General features: G+C 52.2%; 1 protein-coding gene across 5 annotated transcripts; it reads left to right on the forward strand.

Moving 5' to 3' along the window:
* Positions 1–614: 614 nt before the first annotated feature.
* SGK2 (serum/glucocorticoid regulated kinase 2) lies at positions 615–14,645 on the forward strand. 5 transcript variants are annotated; one of them, XM_042834536.1, is made up of 15 exons: positions 615–696; positions 2,723–2,808; positions 6,514–6,583; positions 7,506–7,563; positions 8,055–8,104; positions 8,651–8,708; positions 9,273–9,356; positions 9,656–9,787; positions 10,591–10,703; positions 11,162–11,198; positions 11,746–11,832; positions 12,368–12,463; positions 12,724–12,879; positions 13,287–13,376; positions 13,592–14,645. In XM_042834536.1, the coding sequence occupies exons 2-15, from the start codon at positions 2,772–2,774 to the stop codon at positions 13,745–13,747; spliced, it is 1,224 nt and encodes a 407-aa protein (XP_042690470.1). In that variant the 5' UTR covers positions 615–696; positions 2,723–2,771; the 3' UTR covers positions 13,748–14,645. The 5 variants fall into 5 exon arrangements, with proteins under 5 accessions (XP_042690470.1, XP_042690468.1, XP_042690472.1 ...); XM_042834534.1 differs by having other exon boundaries at positions 636–801; XM_042834538.1 differs by lacking the exon at positions 615–696 and adding an exon at positions 3,742–3,815 and having other exon boundaries at positions 2,722–2,808.
* The last annotated feature ends 246 nt before the right edge of the window (positions 14,646–14,891 follow it).

Raw genomic sequence — 14,891 nt, forward strand, 5'->3', positions numbered from 1 at the left:
CTCCATGGCTTCTGACTGCAGATATGTAGCTTCTGGTCATGTGCTGCAGCATCCTCCAGACCTTCTCATTCCAAAAATGAATGGCACAAAGGCCTTATCTGCACCAGGGGGGAACGGGTTTCCTTATTGCTCTGTGTCTTTGAGGCCCTGGGAGCAGAGGCTGACCCCCACCTCGCCACAACCTCCTTTCAGGGAGTTGCAGACAGCAATAAGGTCTCCCCTCAGCCTCCTCTTCTCCAAACCGAACCATCCCAGTTCCCTCAGCCTCCTCTCCCCATAAGACCCCGTTGTGCTCCAGACCTTCCTCAGCTTCCTTTTCTGAACAGGTTCCAGGGTCTCATTGTCTTTCCTGTAGTCAGGAGCCCACAGCCGAGCACAGCACTTGTGCCTCAGACCTGCAGACTGCCCTGCATTTTGGATCGGGAGCTGCGTGCCCTGGTGAGCAGCAGTGACTCCTGCTCTCACCCTCTGCTCTTTTCTGGAGCCAAGCTGTCCTCTGGTTGCCCCACTGAGAGATTTTCCTCTCCCACCCACCTCTTTCCGCCCCTTGCTAATCATTTACTCCTACCACAGGCCACTCCTTTTGACTTCTCTTTCGACCTTCAGACTGAATCACCGGAACAAAAGCCCAGGGCAGGTGGGAGGGGAGCACTGCCTCTGCTGCTGCTGCAGGACTGCTGCCCCACGCTGCTGCAGGTAAAGGCATTGCTTTCTCCACGACTTTCCCTTCCTCTCCTGAGGGCTGAGCCAGCTTGGGACAATCACAGAGGTTTTGATGGAGGGCTCATCCCTCACTGCCGGGTGAGTCGGTGGGCACAGGACTGGGGTGCAGGAGAGGCAGTTGGGAGCAGGGGGGCTCAGGTATCCTGAATCATAAAATCATAGGGATACTTAAACCAAAAGAGGGGAAAATCATGTCAGATGTTAGGAAGAAATTCTTTACTCAGAGGCCTTGGCAGTGCTGCCCAGAGAAGAGTGGGTGCCCCATCCCTGGAGGTGCCCAAGACCAGGCTGGGTGGGACCCTGAGCACCCTGTTCTGATGGGGGCAGCCAATCCATAGGTGAAGTTGGAATGCAATGGGCTCGAAGGTCCCTTTCTACCTAAATAGTTCATGATTCTGTGATTTTATGATCAAGGTTGCAAAAGACTGAGATCATCAAGTCCAACCCCACCCCTCCCCACCATGCCCACTGACCACATCCCTCAGTGCCACATCCCCACATTTCTTGAACATCTCCAGGGATGGCGACCTCACCACCTTCCTGGGCAGCTGTATCACTGCATCACCACTCTTTTGGAGAAGAAATGCTTACTAATATCCAACCTGAAATCAGGCTCATTTCCCAGGAATCACAACAGCTCCAGGGAGGAGAGAAATAGCATCCTCACCCTTGGAAATACGGCAGGAGGTGACAAGATTTCTTGTATTAAATGTGCACCAAAGATGGAGTTTTGATCTCATGGAGCTCAAGGTGGCTGCATTCACATCTCTGCAAAGGGACAGCCTCTCTTGGGCACTGGGAGGGGCTGCTCATGGGACATGAGTGCCCTTAATGAGGGCAGCACAGCAAGGCTGTGGGGGCAGCTCACAGAGCCGTCACCGTGCTGCTGAGCCCTGCTCAATCCGGTGCAGAACTGCTGCTCTGCCCTTGTCCTCAGGGCCAGTCCTGCACTGCTCTAAGATTTTAGAGAACCTCACTGTCCATGTACAGTCTGTTCAGCCTTTGTTGAATCCTCTTAGAGGAAGAAATGGGCTCAGATCTTTTAAAGATTTTCCTATCCCTGTCCCACTTGACTCTGTCCCACCTCATCCCTCCTGCAGCACTGATAACCCAGCCCCAAAGAGCCCCTGCTGACACCTCGAGTGCTGGGGTCACCTTTCACTGCTGGCTGAAGGAGACTGACACAGTGCTTTCTGCAGAAGTGTTTGTTTTCCCCTTATCAGAGCCCTTCCCTGTAATCCCAGCTGCTTGGCACCATGCGCTTCCTCTGCAAGTGACACATTTATGATTATGGGTATGGATATTGCCTGATAGGGAGATGAAGATAACATGCCCTATCTTAACCACACACATTCCCTACGCAATAGCTGCTTGAAACAATTCAAAACAGAGCATACACACGCGATGGGGCAGGGGGTCCTTCCTGGATAGAAGCTGCATGGCAGCAGGGCAGTGACCCCCTGCTCCCCAGACAGTGATGCTGGCAGCACCTGGAATTCATTTCTTCTGTTTAGGAAACCAGGCTAACCCGCACCAGGGGGACCTCTGTGACTGCTATCCCCCCAGGGCACATGGGGACAGCCAGCTTGGGGTGATGCCCCCTCCATGGGGCTGATGTCCCTGTCTGTGTCCCATAGCTGTCAGGGTGTCCCCAGGGCTGGGAGGTGATACTGGCAGGGCTGAGGAGCCCGGCACACTGTCACAGTGGGACCAGTAGCCATACGGCAGTGTCCTGCTGCTTCACTGCCATGGACCTCTGTTGGCCAATGCTTAATTGCATCAAGGGTTAACGACTGAAGAGCTGAGTTTCAGTGCCAGTTCCCCCCGCACCATGGGGGACACATGGGGACACAGCGTGTGGGGGATGAAGGGTTCTGTGTGCCTGGTGCACAAGGTGTGTGGCCCTACAGGGACGTGTGCCCATATGACACATGTGCCCTCCAGCACAGCCACCCACAATCATCCCTCCTTTCACCATGTGCTCTTTGCCTTCACACAGGGATTGCCTAAGGACACCCAGGGCCGGCTGCCCTGATGCCCAAGCCTGGATGGAGCCTTCCTCCAGCGCCCTGGGGAAGACAAAGGGTAATGGGTGGGAAAAGGCTCTGGGGTGGGAGAGAGGGGCAGTTGTGGGAGCAGGCATGAGGGCTGGGAGGGAACAGCTCAAGCACTGCTCCCATCACGCTCCCATCAGGCACACTGCAGCAGCGAGCACAGCCCTGACATAGAGCGTGGGGTTCCCTCCATCACTGGTACTGCAGCACCCACTGCTGGCACTGCAGCACCCACAGCCCCATGGCAGTGCACACCACCAGGCAGAGCTGCTGCTGGGTGGGTTCCGCTCCTGCTGCAGGCACAGTCAGGAGATGTTATAGGAAATGACAACAGAAGCCGAAGGAGACTCTTTTATTTTTAATGATGAGAGAGAGAAGACACCAGCCCTTCTGCAATTTTGCTCAGAGCTTTGTCTCTGGTTCTCCTTCTCCACATGTCCATGTTTGCATTTAACCACACACCACAGGCAGGAGGAGCACTCTGTAAGGAACTTCTAGGCTCAAGCACTTCTAACCTTCCTCCCAACCACATGACCAAATGCCCAGCTGACTAAAACAAGCAAAATATTGCTCTAAAGCACCTGACAGGACCCCAGCAGCCCACAGCCCATCACCCTCAGCTGGGCTCCAGCCCCTGACTATATCTGGCAGGTGCCTGGTTGTGCTAGCTGCTGATGAGCTTTCCTGCTCTCTCTATAGGGCTGCAGTGGCACTCAGAGCAAGGAGGGTGCCCATGAGCTCTATGCTATGCTGCAGGCAGCCCTGCTGCTCCCTGCTGGGGTGTGGGGATGAGGCCCCTGGGGCTACAGAGCTGCTGGGGGTGGGCTGGGCTGGGGCAAGGATGGGGAGTGAGGGGACTGCATGCTCACCTCCTGCACAATGCTTCCTGTGCCTCCCAGCACAGCCTATGCTGGGCAATGTGCTCCCAGGTGCGTGGCTGATGTTTTGTTGTCTGTTTTTGCAGGTTTTTAGTTTTAAGTTTTTTTGTCTTCATCTTTGCAAAGTGCTGCGGGCTTCAGCCACCTGCTGTTTTTCCAGGTTTGCACACAGCTTTCTCTCCAGAACCCTGAAGGCTGCTGTCTGTAGGCTCCAGCTGGAGCTGGGACTGCTCAGCTTGTACCTTCCCACTCTGCAGTGCTGTGTAGGCATTAGAGATGGGATCCCCAGGAGATAACTGGGTGAGGAGCTCTGAGGGACAGCTCAGAGCACTTCCACAAGTGAAGGAGCCCTTAAAGCCTTCTTCCTCCTCTGTGTTCTCACCTTCCTCTGGCTTCTAATGAGTGTGGAAGCAATGCTGGCCTGCAGCTATCTTTCAGATCTGTAGCAGAGGGAAGCTGAATGTTTCCTTGCCAGCAGAACACTGTGCCTGCAGAAGTCCTTCCCACCACCTGTGCTCCTGCTCTGTGCTGAAACTGGGACATCCCCCCATGCTGTGTGCAGGATGGGAGCTGTGGGCTGCCCTGGTGGCTCCTTCTAAGTCCTGTGCTCCTTCCGAAGCCCCGCTGGCCATCCTGCCTTGCGTTCCCAGCATGGGAGTGGGTTTGCAATCTGGGTTAGGTATGAAGCAGTGCTGACATCAGGAGGAGGGGGGGAGGCAGCAGCCGCACATGACGAGTCCATGAGGTTGCCTCTCCGCAAGGTACGCCTTGCATCGGTAATGTGTTTGTAGCAAATAATGCTGGGCTGGCTTGGGAATGTGGGTCACCGCTGGCAGAGCTGCTGTAGGAAGAGGGAGCTGCTGCTGTGTGTTAGGAGTGTTACTGAGGGATGCTTCTGGGGAGAGACTGCACTGCAGCGAGTGCTCCTGTAAGTAGCAGCTCGGTGCTGGGTGTGATGCTAGCTGGGGAGGGCTACGGTGTGCATGGTTTGTGCTCCTGGCGTGCAGTAAGTCACTGTGCCACAGAACTCTTCAGGACTTGGTGATGCTCCATGGCCCTGTGCCTGGAGCATCCCTACTGCCCCGTGTGTGCAGGGAGTGATGCAGCCAGGCATGGATAACCCGGAGCTCCTGTGTGCTTCCCTGACCTAGTTCTGATTCTGTTGTTCTGTGTATGTGTGCAGTGGGAAATCTCTGTGCTTTCGGGGGAGAGGTGTTTGTTAGCAATAAGGAAAAGCCTATTGGGCTCTAATCCACTGAGCAATCAGGAGCTGGCCAGGCTTTGCAGGTGAGTTCAGGCCGATGGCGGAAGTGGCTCTGGGTCTGAACAGAAGTGGAATAGGATGGGGATGGACATTGCCTAGTGCTGTGCATGGTGCCTCAGTGCAGAGAGATTCCTGCCTCAGAGAGCGTGCACTTGATGGAGTGCTGCCTGTGGTCAGCGAGGACTTGTTGAACATCTCCACTGGCAGCGGAGGAACAGCAGAGCAGAGTGGACCGTGTGGGGTGGGGAGAGGGGGTGGAAATACATGCATGTCCCTGTGGAACTGCCTGCCTTTGTTCAGCAGCGCTGCTGTGCCTCGCTGCAGCTCCCAGCCCCTCCTGCCCGATGTCCCATGTTTCCTGCAGGTACTGCTATATGGATGTATTTCTGTGCTTTGCTCACGTGCTCCCAGTCACCCGCACTGACCCTATCCCCAGCTTTGGGTCAGGGCTCAGCTCCCTGCATTGTGCCTGCACTATCCCAGTCTGTCTGCCAGCATGTGGGGCAGACAGTAAATGACTCAGGTGACCTTCAGCAAACCTCAGTGGGCTGGGGAGGCAAACAGGGAAACGAGGACTGTGCCCGGTGGGAGGGAGCAGGCTCAAGCTGCCCGGGTGCTGCCCCTTCTGGCGTGTGCTGCAGGGCTGCTGTATTCACTGCATGGTGAGGTGCTGCCAAATGCCTCACGGGGTTTGCTTTGGGTATTTGCATTTCCTGTTGTAATGTGAATGGTCTCTACAGTTTGGCTTGGGCTTGTTTCCTCCCAGAATGTGTCATCCTACTAGCCTCTTGTTTGGGGAGGTGTTTTCTGGCAGCCACTGCTTTGGCCATAGTAGAACTATTCTGGTATTACAGCTTGCTTGTGTCCACAAAAGCACTTGTTTTTAAGGGAGGGGAGGAAGTACACATGTGTGGATGTTTTTAATCTGTCCAGAGGGTGAGAATGAGCCTTAGAATTTTTCTGTTATCTGCTGCTGAGCAAACAGAGAACTCCCATGCTCAGGTTGAGCTCCTGAGGCCATCCCATGTGCAGTGTGCTCAGGGCTCTGCTCTTCCTCCAGGGCGGAGGTGATGGTGATGATGATGGGTACTGGCAGCTGCTCCTGGGTGGGGATCCTGACGCTGGCTGCATTCCCTTGGCCGAGGCTCTGGCTCACCTCCTGCAGGCCTTGAAAGGTCTCATTCAGGCCCATCGTTACTTGCAGAGCCCTGAATGAAAGTGGCCGTACGTGTGCCAAGTGTGCGATGTGTCTCAGCACAGCAGCAACCTTGTGAGCGTTGCTCATCCCTCCGGGGGTCAGAATAGCTGGCAGGGGCTTGGTGGTGCTGCGGGAGCCCTGGTCCTGCTCTGCCCTGGAGGAGGGGAGCACCTGCTTTGGGGCTTCTGTCCCTGTCCTGGGAGCTCTTGAGGGCTCCAGGTGGGTTGGGAGGGAGCTGTCCTGGTTCCTATAATTTCCTGGTTATTTTGGTATGTGGGTGGGAGGGGAGGAAGGCGGCTGTGGGGAGAGGAGCAAGGTCAGTGAAGAACAAACATGCCTCTGTGCCTGTGATTGCACTGCCTGCTGATCAGCTCTGTGCTCCAACTTTCCTCATAGAATTCATCAAGCACGGCCGTGAGAGGATAGAACAAACCATCAAGGCATCCGGCTCCAGGCTCTGCTCATAGTGAGTATGGAACCCACTGAGTCCGGGAGCCCTTTAAAAGCTCAGCCTGGTGATGCTGGTGGTGGATGGCACTGGCTGGCACTGGCCGGATGTGGGCTGTCCCAGGGATGGCCGCCAGTGCCTGCTGCCACCCTGCAGCTCCAGCCCTGCGCTGCCCTGCTGGGTGTGGGGTGACCATGGGTCTGTGTATGGGGCGGAGAGGGGCACTGCTGACAGGTGAGATTTTGGGGGGGCTGGTGGGGGCTTCAGCGTGCCTTTGTGCATGGGGTGAGGCAGAGAGAGGGTGGGAGAGTGGGGAGGGAGGAATGTTCAGAGCTGCTCTGCCTGGGATTCAGAGCCTTAGGGGAGGGGAGAGAAGGGGGGAATAACGCTTTCTGGAGCAAGGGAGAAGGAACAGATTTTGGTTTTGTCCCCCTTCCTGTTATCATCCCTTTAATCCTGACTTTTGCAGAGCCCTTTAAGCTAACGGGAACTGCTGTTGTGGCAGGACCCAGCAATGCTCAAGCAGGACAGGTCTAAGCCAACCAGGGCACCAAGGAGCTTCACCTGGCTGCACTGCAGGGCTGGGGGCTGTGGCATCCCTGTGCAGTGGGGTGGGTGCCTGAGGCTCTGCTGGTCTCCGTGTATCGATGCCCTGACCAGTTGCTGCCATCCCAAACTGAAGGCCAGCCATGGTGTTTAGGAAGTCTGTAATCTTTCAAACTCCTTGTGCACCTGTGAAGCTTCTCCCCCCCCATCTCCTGTTGGTATGTTTGATGTGCCACTACTGTCCTGCTTCCCACCACACTCACTCCTCTAAAGAGTTAGCTGGGAACCTCAGCTGATGTTCTGTGATGGAGGCATGATCATACCTGGTCGGTAAATGGTAGGAAGCTGCTTCTATAGGATTTGGCTTTCACTGCTCCCTTGCTCTCTTCCCCAGTGCTGAACGAGTTGCTATTTTAATGGATCGTTCCCGGACCCCAGACAGCAGTGCCCAGGTGAGATCCCAGCTTGGAGCTGGCAATGCCTACCATGGGGATGGAGAGGGGAAAGTTACCATAGGAAAAAGGTGAGGGATTGCCTGGGTTAGCCTGCTGGCAGATCCAGTTCTGCCCTGTCCCTGGGGGTGATGCTGGTGGGGAAAAAAAGAGGAAGAAGCCCTCTTGTAGTCTTTTTGAGTAAAGCATAATGTCCCCAGAGTCTGTGAGAATGAGATGAGGGCGATGTATTTGTCTGATGTGTATGTAGTGAATTTCTCACTGGGAAGAAGGAGGCCGCACCTGCAGTGCTACTATGCGTAAGGTCGCCTCCAGCTTGGGCATGATATTGCCACAGTGCATAAATCTTCCCTTTCTCCATCACTTAGTTTACCAATCTCATACATATCTCACTGAAATGCCTATTAAAGATAAGGGGTGCTGTGTTAAAGGACAGGAAAACACAAACTGCAGCATTTTCTTGTGACTAAAACTGCTGTCCTCCTCTCTAGCCTACAACACCAACTGACAACATCAACCTTGGACCTTCTGCTAACCCAAAGTAAGCTCCCTGCAGAAGCCAGGTAGGGTGTGGAGCTTTCTGTGAAGAGATCTGGCAGGGGGAAGCAGGCACTCCCTGTGTCCTGCAAGGGTGGTATCTGCAAAAGATTTAACAGCTACATCACTTAGCTTTTAACACTGTGCATCAGGTTTCAAGATGCTCAGCTACAGCTCATTCCTGTTCCATGATCATCCTCTGTCCATGTCCCCTGCAGCCTCTAATCACATCTCCCTCTTCTGATGGATAATAGGGTGAAATTTTCCCCATTGCTACTGGCTTCCAAACTGATTTTTCACTCTACAAAGGAGGGTAAGCTACCTCAGAAGGTGGCTTCCTGAGAGGCTCCTTGCCCTTTGCTCAGTGCACTGACGTGTAGTTTGAATCCCCTGCTTGCTGACTGCTGGCTGGCAGGGCCACCTGTCTTGTGTCCTTCAGTCACTTTCACAAATGCTTCAGCTCCCAAGAAGGATGATTGCTTTGCTAAAGGAGCTGCTGTTGCATGTTTTTCTTCTGGAAACTTTAACTTCTTTCATTCTCGCTCAACAGTGCCAAGCCAACAGACTTTGACTTCCTGAAGGTTATTGGCAAAGGAAGCTTTGGAAAAGTAAGTAGGCTTTCGCTGGTGGGCCATAGCTTTTTAGTGATGCCCTAACTGAAGGAATTTGTCCTTTGCTTGTACCTCTCCTGAGGATCTTGGCCGTGTTTGGAGGGGGACTGAGACAGGATGGGACTCGAGAGTGGTTTCCACAGTCCATTCTTACTTTGAGCTCCCCCGCAGCCACTCTAGGAAGAAGTGGGGTGTTTCATGCTCAAGGTGGTGATGAGCAGCACTTGACTGAAAAGAATGATTGTAATGGAGCCTCAGGTGACTTCTATTAGCAGAAGGTGCCTAGGCAAAGCTGTGCTTCATAAGATGTCAGTGATGAACTTGAAACAGGACTGCCTCTAAATGTTCTGTTACCACTTTCTGTCCAGTGTGTAAGATACTTGGAGATGCTGAGCATCTTTTTCTGGCAACTTGCAACCCCTGGGTGGGGGAAGACAGCAGGCTGGAGCCAGGTTTTTAAAACTTTGTACCTGACCCTCCAAAGCTGTGTAATCACTTCCAAAAGCCCAGATAGTGGGGAAGGAGGGAGGGACTCAAAGCTGTGACGTGATTCTGTTGCAGGTTCTCCTGGCCAAACGCAAGTGTGATGGGACTTTTTATGCTGTGAAAGTCTTGCATAAGAAAACCATCCTAAAGAAAAAGGAGGTACGTCTGCTCTCCTCGGCTATGCATACACACACAGTGGTGATTGGTATCTAAGCAATCCTGGTAATGCAATTGAACCATCTGGTGGCTGAAGTGAGTGTTCACGTCAACAATGCACGCAGAAAGCATGGATTTATCTGTGAGATGAAGCAAAGTTAGAGGGGGGGGGGGGGAGGACTTTCGTCTTTGGGGCTGGATATGATCCGTAGGGTTCTCGGATTCCTCGTGGGTTCAGAACAACAGGGAGTCTGTAGAGCAGACTGTCCTGGACAGCTGTCTCCTCTCCTGCTTTTTTACAGCAAAACCACATCATGGCAGAACGCAACGTGCTTCTGAAAAATGTCAAGCACCCCTTCCTTGTGGGCCTCCACTACTCCTTCCAGACCTCGGAGAAGCTTTACTTTGTGCTTGATTATGTAAATGGAGGAGAGGTGAGTACCAACTTTAAATCTTCTGCTTAGTTCTTCCCAGCCATTCTGTTTTATTGCCTGAAACTTTCTTGTCAGGAGATAACGATGTTGAAGCATAACATTACTTTGTTGGAAAGAACAGCTAGGAGGGGCTGGCAAGCATCTCACTTATAAGTGAAAATACTGCTGAGGATGACCTGTGCCAGCTGGTTATCAAGACAAGTAGGCGGAGAAAAAAGTTAGGGACGCTTTAAAATCCCATGGAGAGCATGAGAAATTCCAGCGTTGGTGAACTTCATGGAAAACTCACTCGTGCCAGCTCTCAGTCCCAGACTAGAGCTGATGTGATGCTACTGCAGTACGTCAGGCTTCTTTTTCTGAACTGTAACAGCTGCTCTCTCTACAGCTGGGCCTTTCAGTGTTCCCTGAAACAGGCTGGGAGGTGCTGTTAACACCGATGTCTTGTTTACACAGAGTTCTGACTCGCATGGGATTTTTAGGTTAGCACTGTTTTGCGACCATACTTTATGTACACCTATAACTGGCTCCTGAGCTAGAGCTAGCAAGGAAGCTTAACTAGACCAGCAGATGGCCAGGTTTGGGGCAATGACTTCTTAGGTGCAGGGCTGATATGAGGAAGACAAATGCAACAGTTCCTGGGAAGGTGCTTAGATAGTGAAATAAGGCTTCTTGGTTTGGGCTTATTTGGTGCTGTCTGTGTGCCTCTTGCTGTAAATCAGCTTTCCCTTGAGTAGCTGGCTTGTGGGCCAGAAGATAACTTTCTGCTTTTAGAGTGGCCATAAATCCTCTTGTCTCTGTCTCAGCTCTTCTTCCACTTGCAAAGAGAGCGTTGTTTCCGTGAGCCCCGTGCAAGATTCTATGCTGCAGAGGTTGCTAGTGCAATTGGTTACCTGCATTCCTTAAACATCATCTATAGGTAAGGTACACGTCCATGCTGGGGAGAGCAGGGGCAATGGATCCACCAGCCAGCTGGGTGCAGGGCTGGGGAGGGAAAGGTTTTTAGGTCTGTGTGAAGCATAGTGGCATTCAGCAGCGTGAGGGACCTGCTGGGCAATAAACACCCCCAGCCCAGTAGTGGGGACAAGACTCTAGTTGCATACAAAGATTTAGGATAAACCTTACTAAGGAAATAAGAATTTCTGTGACAAATCATGCACAGTGAAATGAAAATTACTATCTGACCCTGCATGAGAGCAGTTCTACATTAATATGTATATTTTAATGCCCAAGAGCAATGGGAGTTTGCACTTTGAAAAGGTCTTGGTGAGTTGGCTTATGAAGTCTTGTTAGCTCCTCCTTTCACCTGATGCTGTTGCTGTTTAGGCCAGATATTTAGAAAATCCTGATCTGCTCAAAAAGTTTTTTGCCTTGCAGGGATTTAAAACCTGAGAACATCCTCCTGGATTGCCAGGTATATGCACCTCTTGTGCTGCCTTTTCAAAGCCTTGGCATCATAACCAGAGAGCTATAGTTTGACAAGCCGTGGCTCATTCCATTGCATGGATTTTTGCATCTATATACCACTAAGTTTCTGTCCAGGTCTTGCAAGAGGGAGCAAGCACACGCTCTGCAGAACTCCGCATACAAAACACTCTGCTTGGTCCCAAGAGCTGGGACCTGGCTTGAGGGGAGGGACTTGAGTGCTAAGAGTAAGTCACTGCTACTCTGGTGGTGACACTATGCCACCTGGCTTGGGGATAAGGCAGTGCTGAGGCACAGAAGTGTTGGATGTCATCACAGTAGTGCAGCTGTAGTGAAACTTTAGAAAATGTCTCTACTTACTTATTTTCTCCATAGACTTCCTACTTGCATGATAGGACACCCAGGAGGCGAGGGAAAGGAAAACAAGTGACCAGTGGGACACTAAAACATAGATTGGGTTAAATGTGGTGGCCAATGCTTGGCAATCCTGCTGTTTCTCATGAGAGAGTGGGCCAGGCTGAAATTCTTTTTGCCAGGGACATGTGGTGTTGACAGATTTTGGACTCTGCAAGGAAGGAATGCAGGAAGAAGAGACTACCTCTACGTTCTGCGGCACTCCTGAGGTATGGCCCGTGTTGGAGCTCTGCTATGAGCTGAGGGGGAGAGCCTCGTTGATACAGGGAGCCTGATAACATGGAAATGGTCATATGTGAGAGCAGACTTGATGTGCTGCTTGTCCTGCAGGCCGCATGAATGCTTACCTGTTGCACCTGGGCTCTGAGTAGTTTCATTGCTTTGGATAGACCTACTGGGTACGGAAACTGCAACCACCTCAAAATGACAAGAGTCTGTTAGAAGTGTAATACGTCAGGGTGGGGCAGGTTTGCTGGTTTTCTTGGTGGGTGGCCAATCCCTGCACAAACTGTTTCTAGGAAGAAAGCACTCTGTAGCCCAGGAAAGCGATTTTTTTTCTGTGGGGAGTTGGGTGTTGGTGGGTGTCTCTGGCAAACGGAGAATCCTTGTAAGCCTGTTTGAAGATGCCGCTGTGTTCTTCCGAATGGATTTGCTGAACTTGAACTGCAGCCAGGTTTGTATACTTACAAAGGTGAACCCCTTCCTGTCTGAGTGGACTACAGTATCTACTTCTGACTCTTCCAGTACTTAGCTCCTGAGGTGCTAAAGAAGCAGCCGTATGACAGGACAGTAGACTGGTGGTGCCTTGGCGCTGTCCTCTATGAGATGCTTTTTGGACTGGTAAGTTTAGAAGATATTTTATTTAGTGGAGAACTTATTTTCCAAATGTGTGAAGTGATGTCAACCTCATGTTCCTATGGCACTTGGTATGGGCAACTGAGGCAGGTAACTGAATGCAGGATTCAATCATGCCCTTAACCATTGGAACAGAGTTCAGGTTGCCCTTAACTTCTCACTGTGGGACACATCTTGGCCAATGATGTGTGGTTCCTTACCACAGCTTATACTTGACAGGCTGCTTCTCTTCTCTTTCAAATTAGCCTCCCTTTTATAGCCGGGACGTGTCTCAAATGTATGACAACATTCTCCACAAGCAACTCCAGATCCAAGGAAGCAAGACTGTGGCAGCCTGTGATATCCTCCATGGACTTCTCCACAAGGACCAGAAGAGGAGGCTGGGTGCCAAAACAGACTTTGTAGGTGGCCTCTCTTATGATTAGGAGGGAGGATGGGTAAGAAGGCTTCCTATGATGAGCTTTATATATGTTTATGGTAACAGCACTGCCCTGGGAAAGGCTTTCCATGTAGGTAGGTCTTTCCAGTTCCCTAAAAGAGGTAGATGGGGTTGACTCATTCCTGAAGGGAAATGCTATGATTCAAGATGTGGTGGCAAGCTAGAATACCTGCAGTGGTGTCATCTCATCCCTTCAAGGTATTACAGGACTATGACCCTCGTGGATTAAAGACTCACTACATGTCCACGTAGGGTTCATGTGGCAGCTCCAAGTCTTGTTTCAACGACTTACAGCTATGAAACTAGCTGGCAGGTGCTGAGAGAGAAGCGTTAGCAGGCAACTGACATCTCCTCCCCCTTTCCATGCAGCTTGAGATAAAGAACCACGTATTCTTCAGCCCAATAAACTGGGATGACTTGTACCACAAGAGGATTACCCCTCCGTTCAACCCTAACGTGGTAAGTGGGCATTTAATTGGGGGTCTACCTTATAGTGGCTGGCCCACAAGGAATTGAGGCTGCAAGGTCAAAGGCTCTTCCCCAGGCGTCCCTCACTGATAGCGAGGGATGCTGAAGTGCAGGTTACACACTGCAAGGGTGGTGATAAGGGATGGGCCACAAGCAGGTGCTTGGGGTCTGCTTGCCCAACATGATGCGTCCCTCTGCCCCTGTAGGCTGGCCCAGCTGATCTGCGGCACTTCGACCCAGAGTTCACCCAGGAAGCGATCTCTGCCTCCATCACCCACACACCTGACTTAGCAGCCAGCAGCTCCAGTGCCTCAGATGCTTTTTTAGGATTTTCTTATGCACCAACTGAAGAGGACTTCTAGATTTTATAAAGGCTTTGAGAAGCCAGGTTTTAACTGAATGCAATTTTATGTTTGCTGTTATTGCTGTGGCTTTTCTCGTTTCAGTTTTTGAAAGGAATAGTAACGTCACTTTGTCATGGTCTAAACCAGGGGACTAATACACTAACTGGGTGGGATGGAACAGAGCTCTTAATTTGTGCTGTTTGGTGGATTTGCCTCTAAGTGGGTGTTCCTGTAGCAAGGAAAGTGGGACACTAACAATTATCTCTGTACTGTTTGGTAGGGTTGTATTCACCGTGGTTGTATTTATGACTAAGATGTATGTACCATCACTCGCATCACAGCCACATCTCTGGAACAGGTCATTTCTATGGTGTGGAGCTAATGCTGCCTTGTAACAAAGGGAAACTTCACAGCACAGCAGTGGGAAGATCGTGGGCTTCTTCCTTTTGAAGTAGGATGCGCTCATCTGAATGGCTGGGAAAAGGACAATCTGATCCCAGGAGCAAGGCTGGAGTTCAAGCAGGGCAGTTCAGCAAGCCTTCTGCCCAGGGCCAATCCAAAAGCTCGTAGCTGCAGGCGTCCCCCTGCTCCTGCCTGGAGGTGCTCGTTGGATTTCAGTACTTCAGAGCAGAAATGAGGAGGTCAGTGGACGCCGCTGAAGAAACAGAGCTGCCTTGGTGGAAGGAGGGAGCGCTGCTGGGGGGAGGAAAGCGCAGCCTCGTGCTGGGCTCAGCCGCTGTCAGTCGCTGCTGGCAGGGCTGCGGCTCCTGTGCTCTCCTAAGGGCTGCTCCTCAGCAGCAACAGAAGCCTTCGGGTGCCCGCGTTGCTCTGGCGATGGCTGTCGCGATGTGCACACGATCTTTGTTCTGCCTGAATTTAAATGCCGGTGTACTGCTTGAGCACCGCTTCCCCCCTTTCTTTCCTCGAGTCCTTTTCTTACTGCTGCTGGGAGGAGGAAAAAGGGGGCGAGTGCTGTTCGCGCTGAGGAAGCTCGTACGGAACGTTTCTCTTGTACGTGCGGCAGCGCCGCAACCACCACGCGGTTTCAATTAAAGCGCAACGCACCGCCGTGCGCTCCCGCCTCTGTGTCGCCGGGGGGGGTGGGGGTGGCTGGACGGCGCAGCGCCCCCTACCGGCGGCTGTCGGTAGGTCAGCGCCCCGC

This window comes from Centrocercus urophasianus, unplaced genomic scaffold (genome assembly GCF_019232065.1).
Source record: "Centrocercus urophasianus isolate 14NV4802_14NV808 unplaced genomic scaffold, USGS_Curo_1.0 seq_47, whole genome shotgun sequence".
Lineage (NCBI taxonomy): Eukaryota > Metazoa > Chordata > Aves > Galliformes > Phasianidae > Centrocercus > Centrocercus urophasianus.

Bases quoted from the DNA above. Each gene is read 5' to 3' on its own strand.
- SGK2 (XM_042834534.1), top strand. From the start codon at position 776: ATGGAGGGCTCATCCCTCACTGCCGG. The intron at 11,833-12,367 runs GTATGGCCCGTG...TGACTCTTCCAG, and splicing joins CGTTCTGCGGCACTCCTGAG to TACTTAGCTCCTGAGGTGCT. The intron at 12,880-13,286 runs GTAGGTGGCCTC...CTTTCCATGCAG, and splicing joins TGGGTGCCAAAACAGACTTT to CTTGAGATAAAGAACCACGT.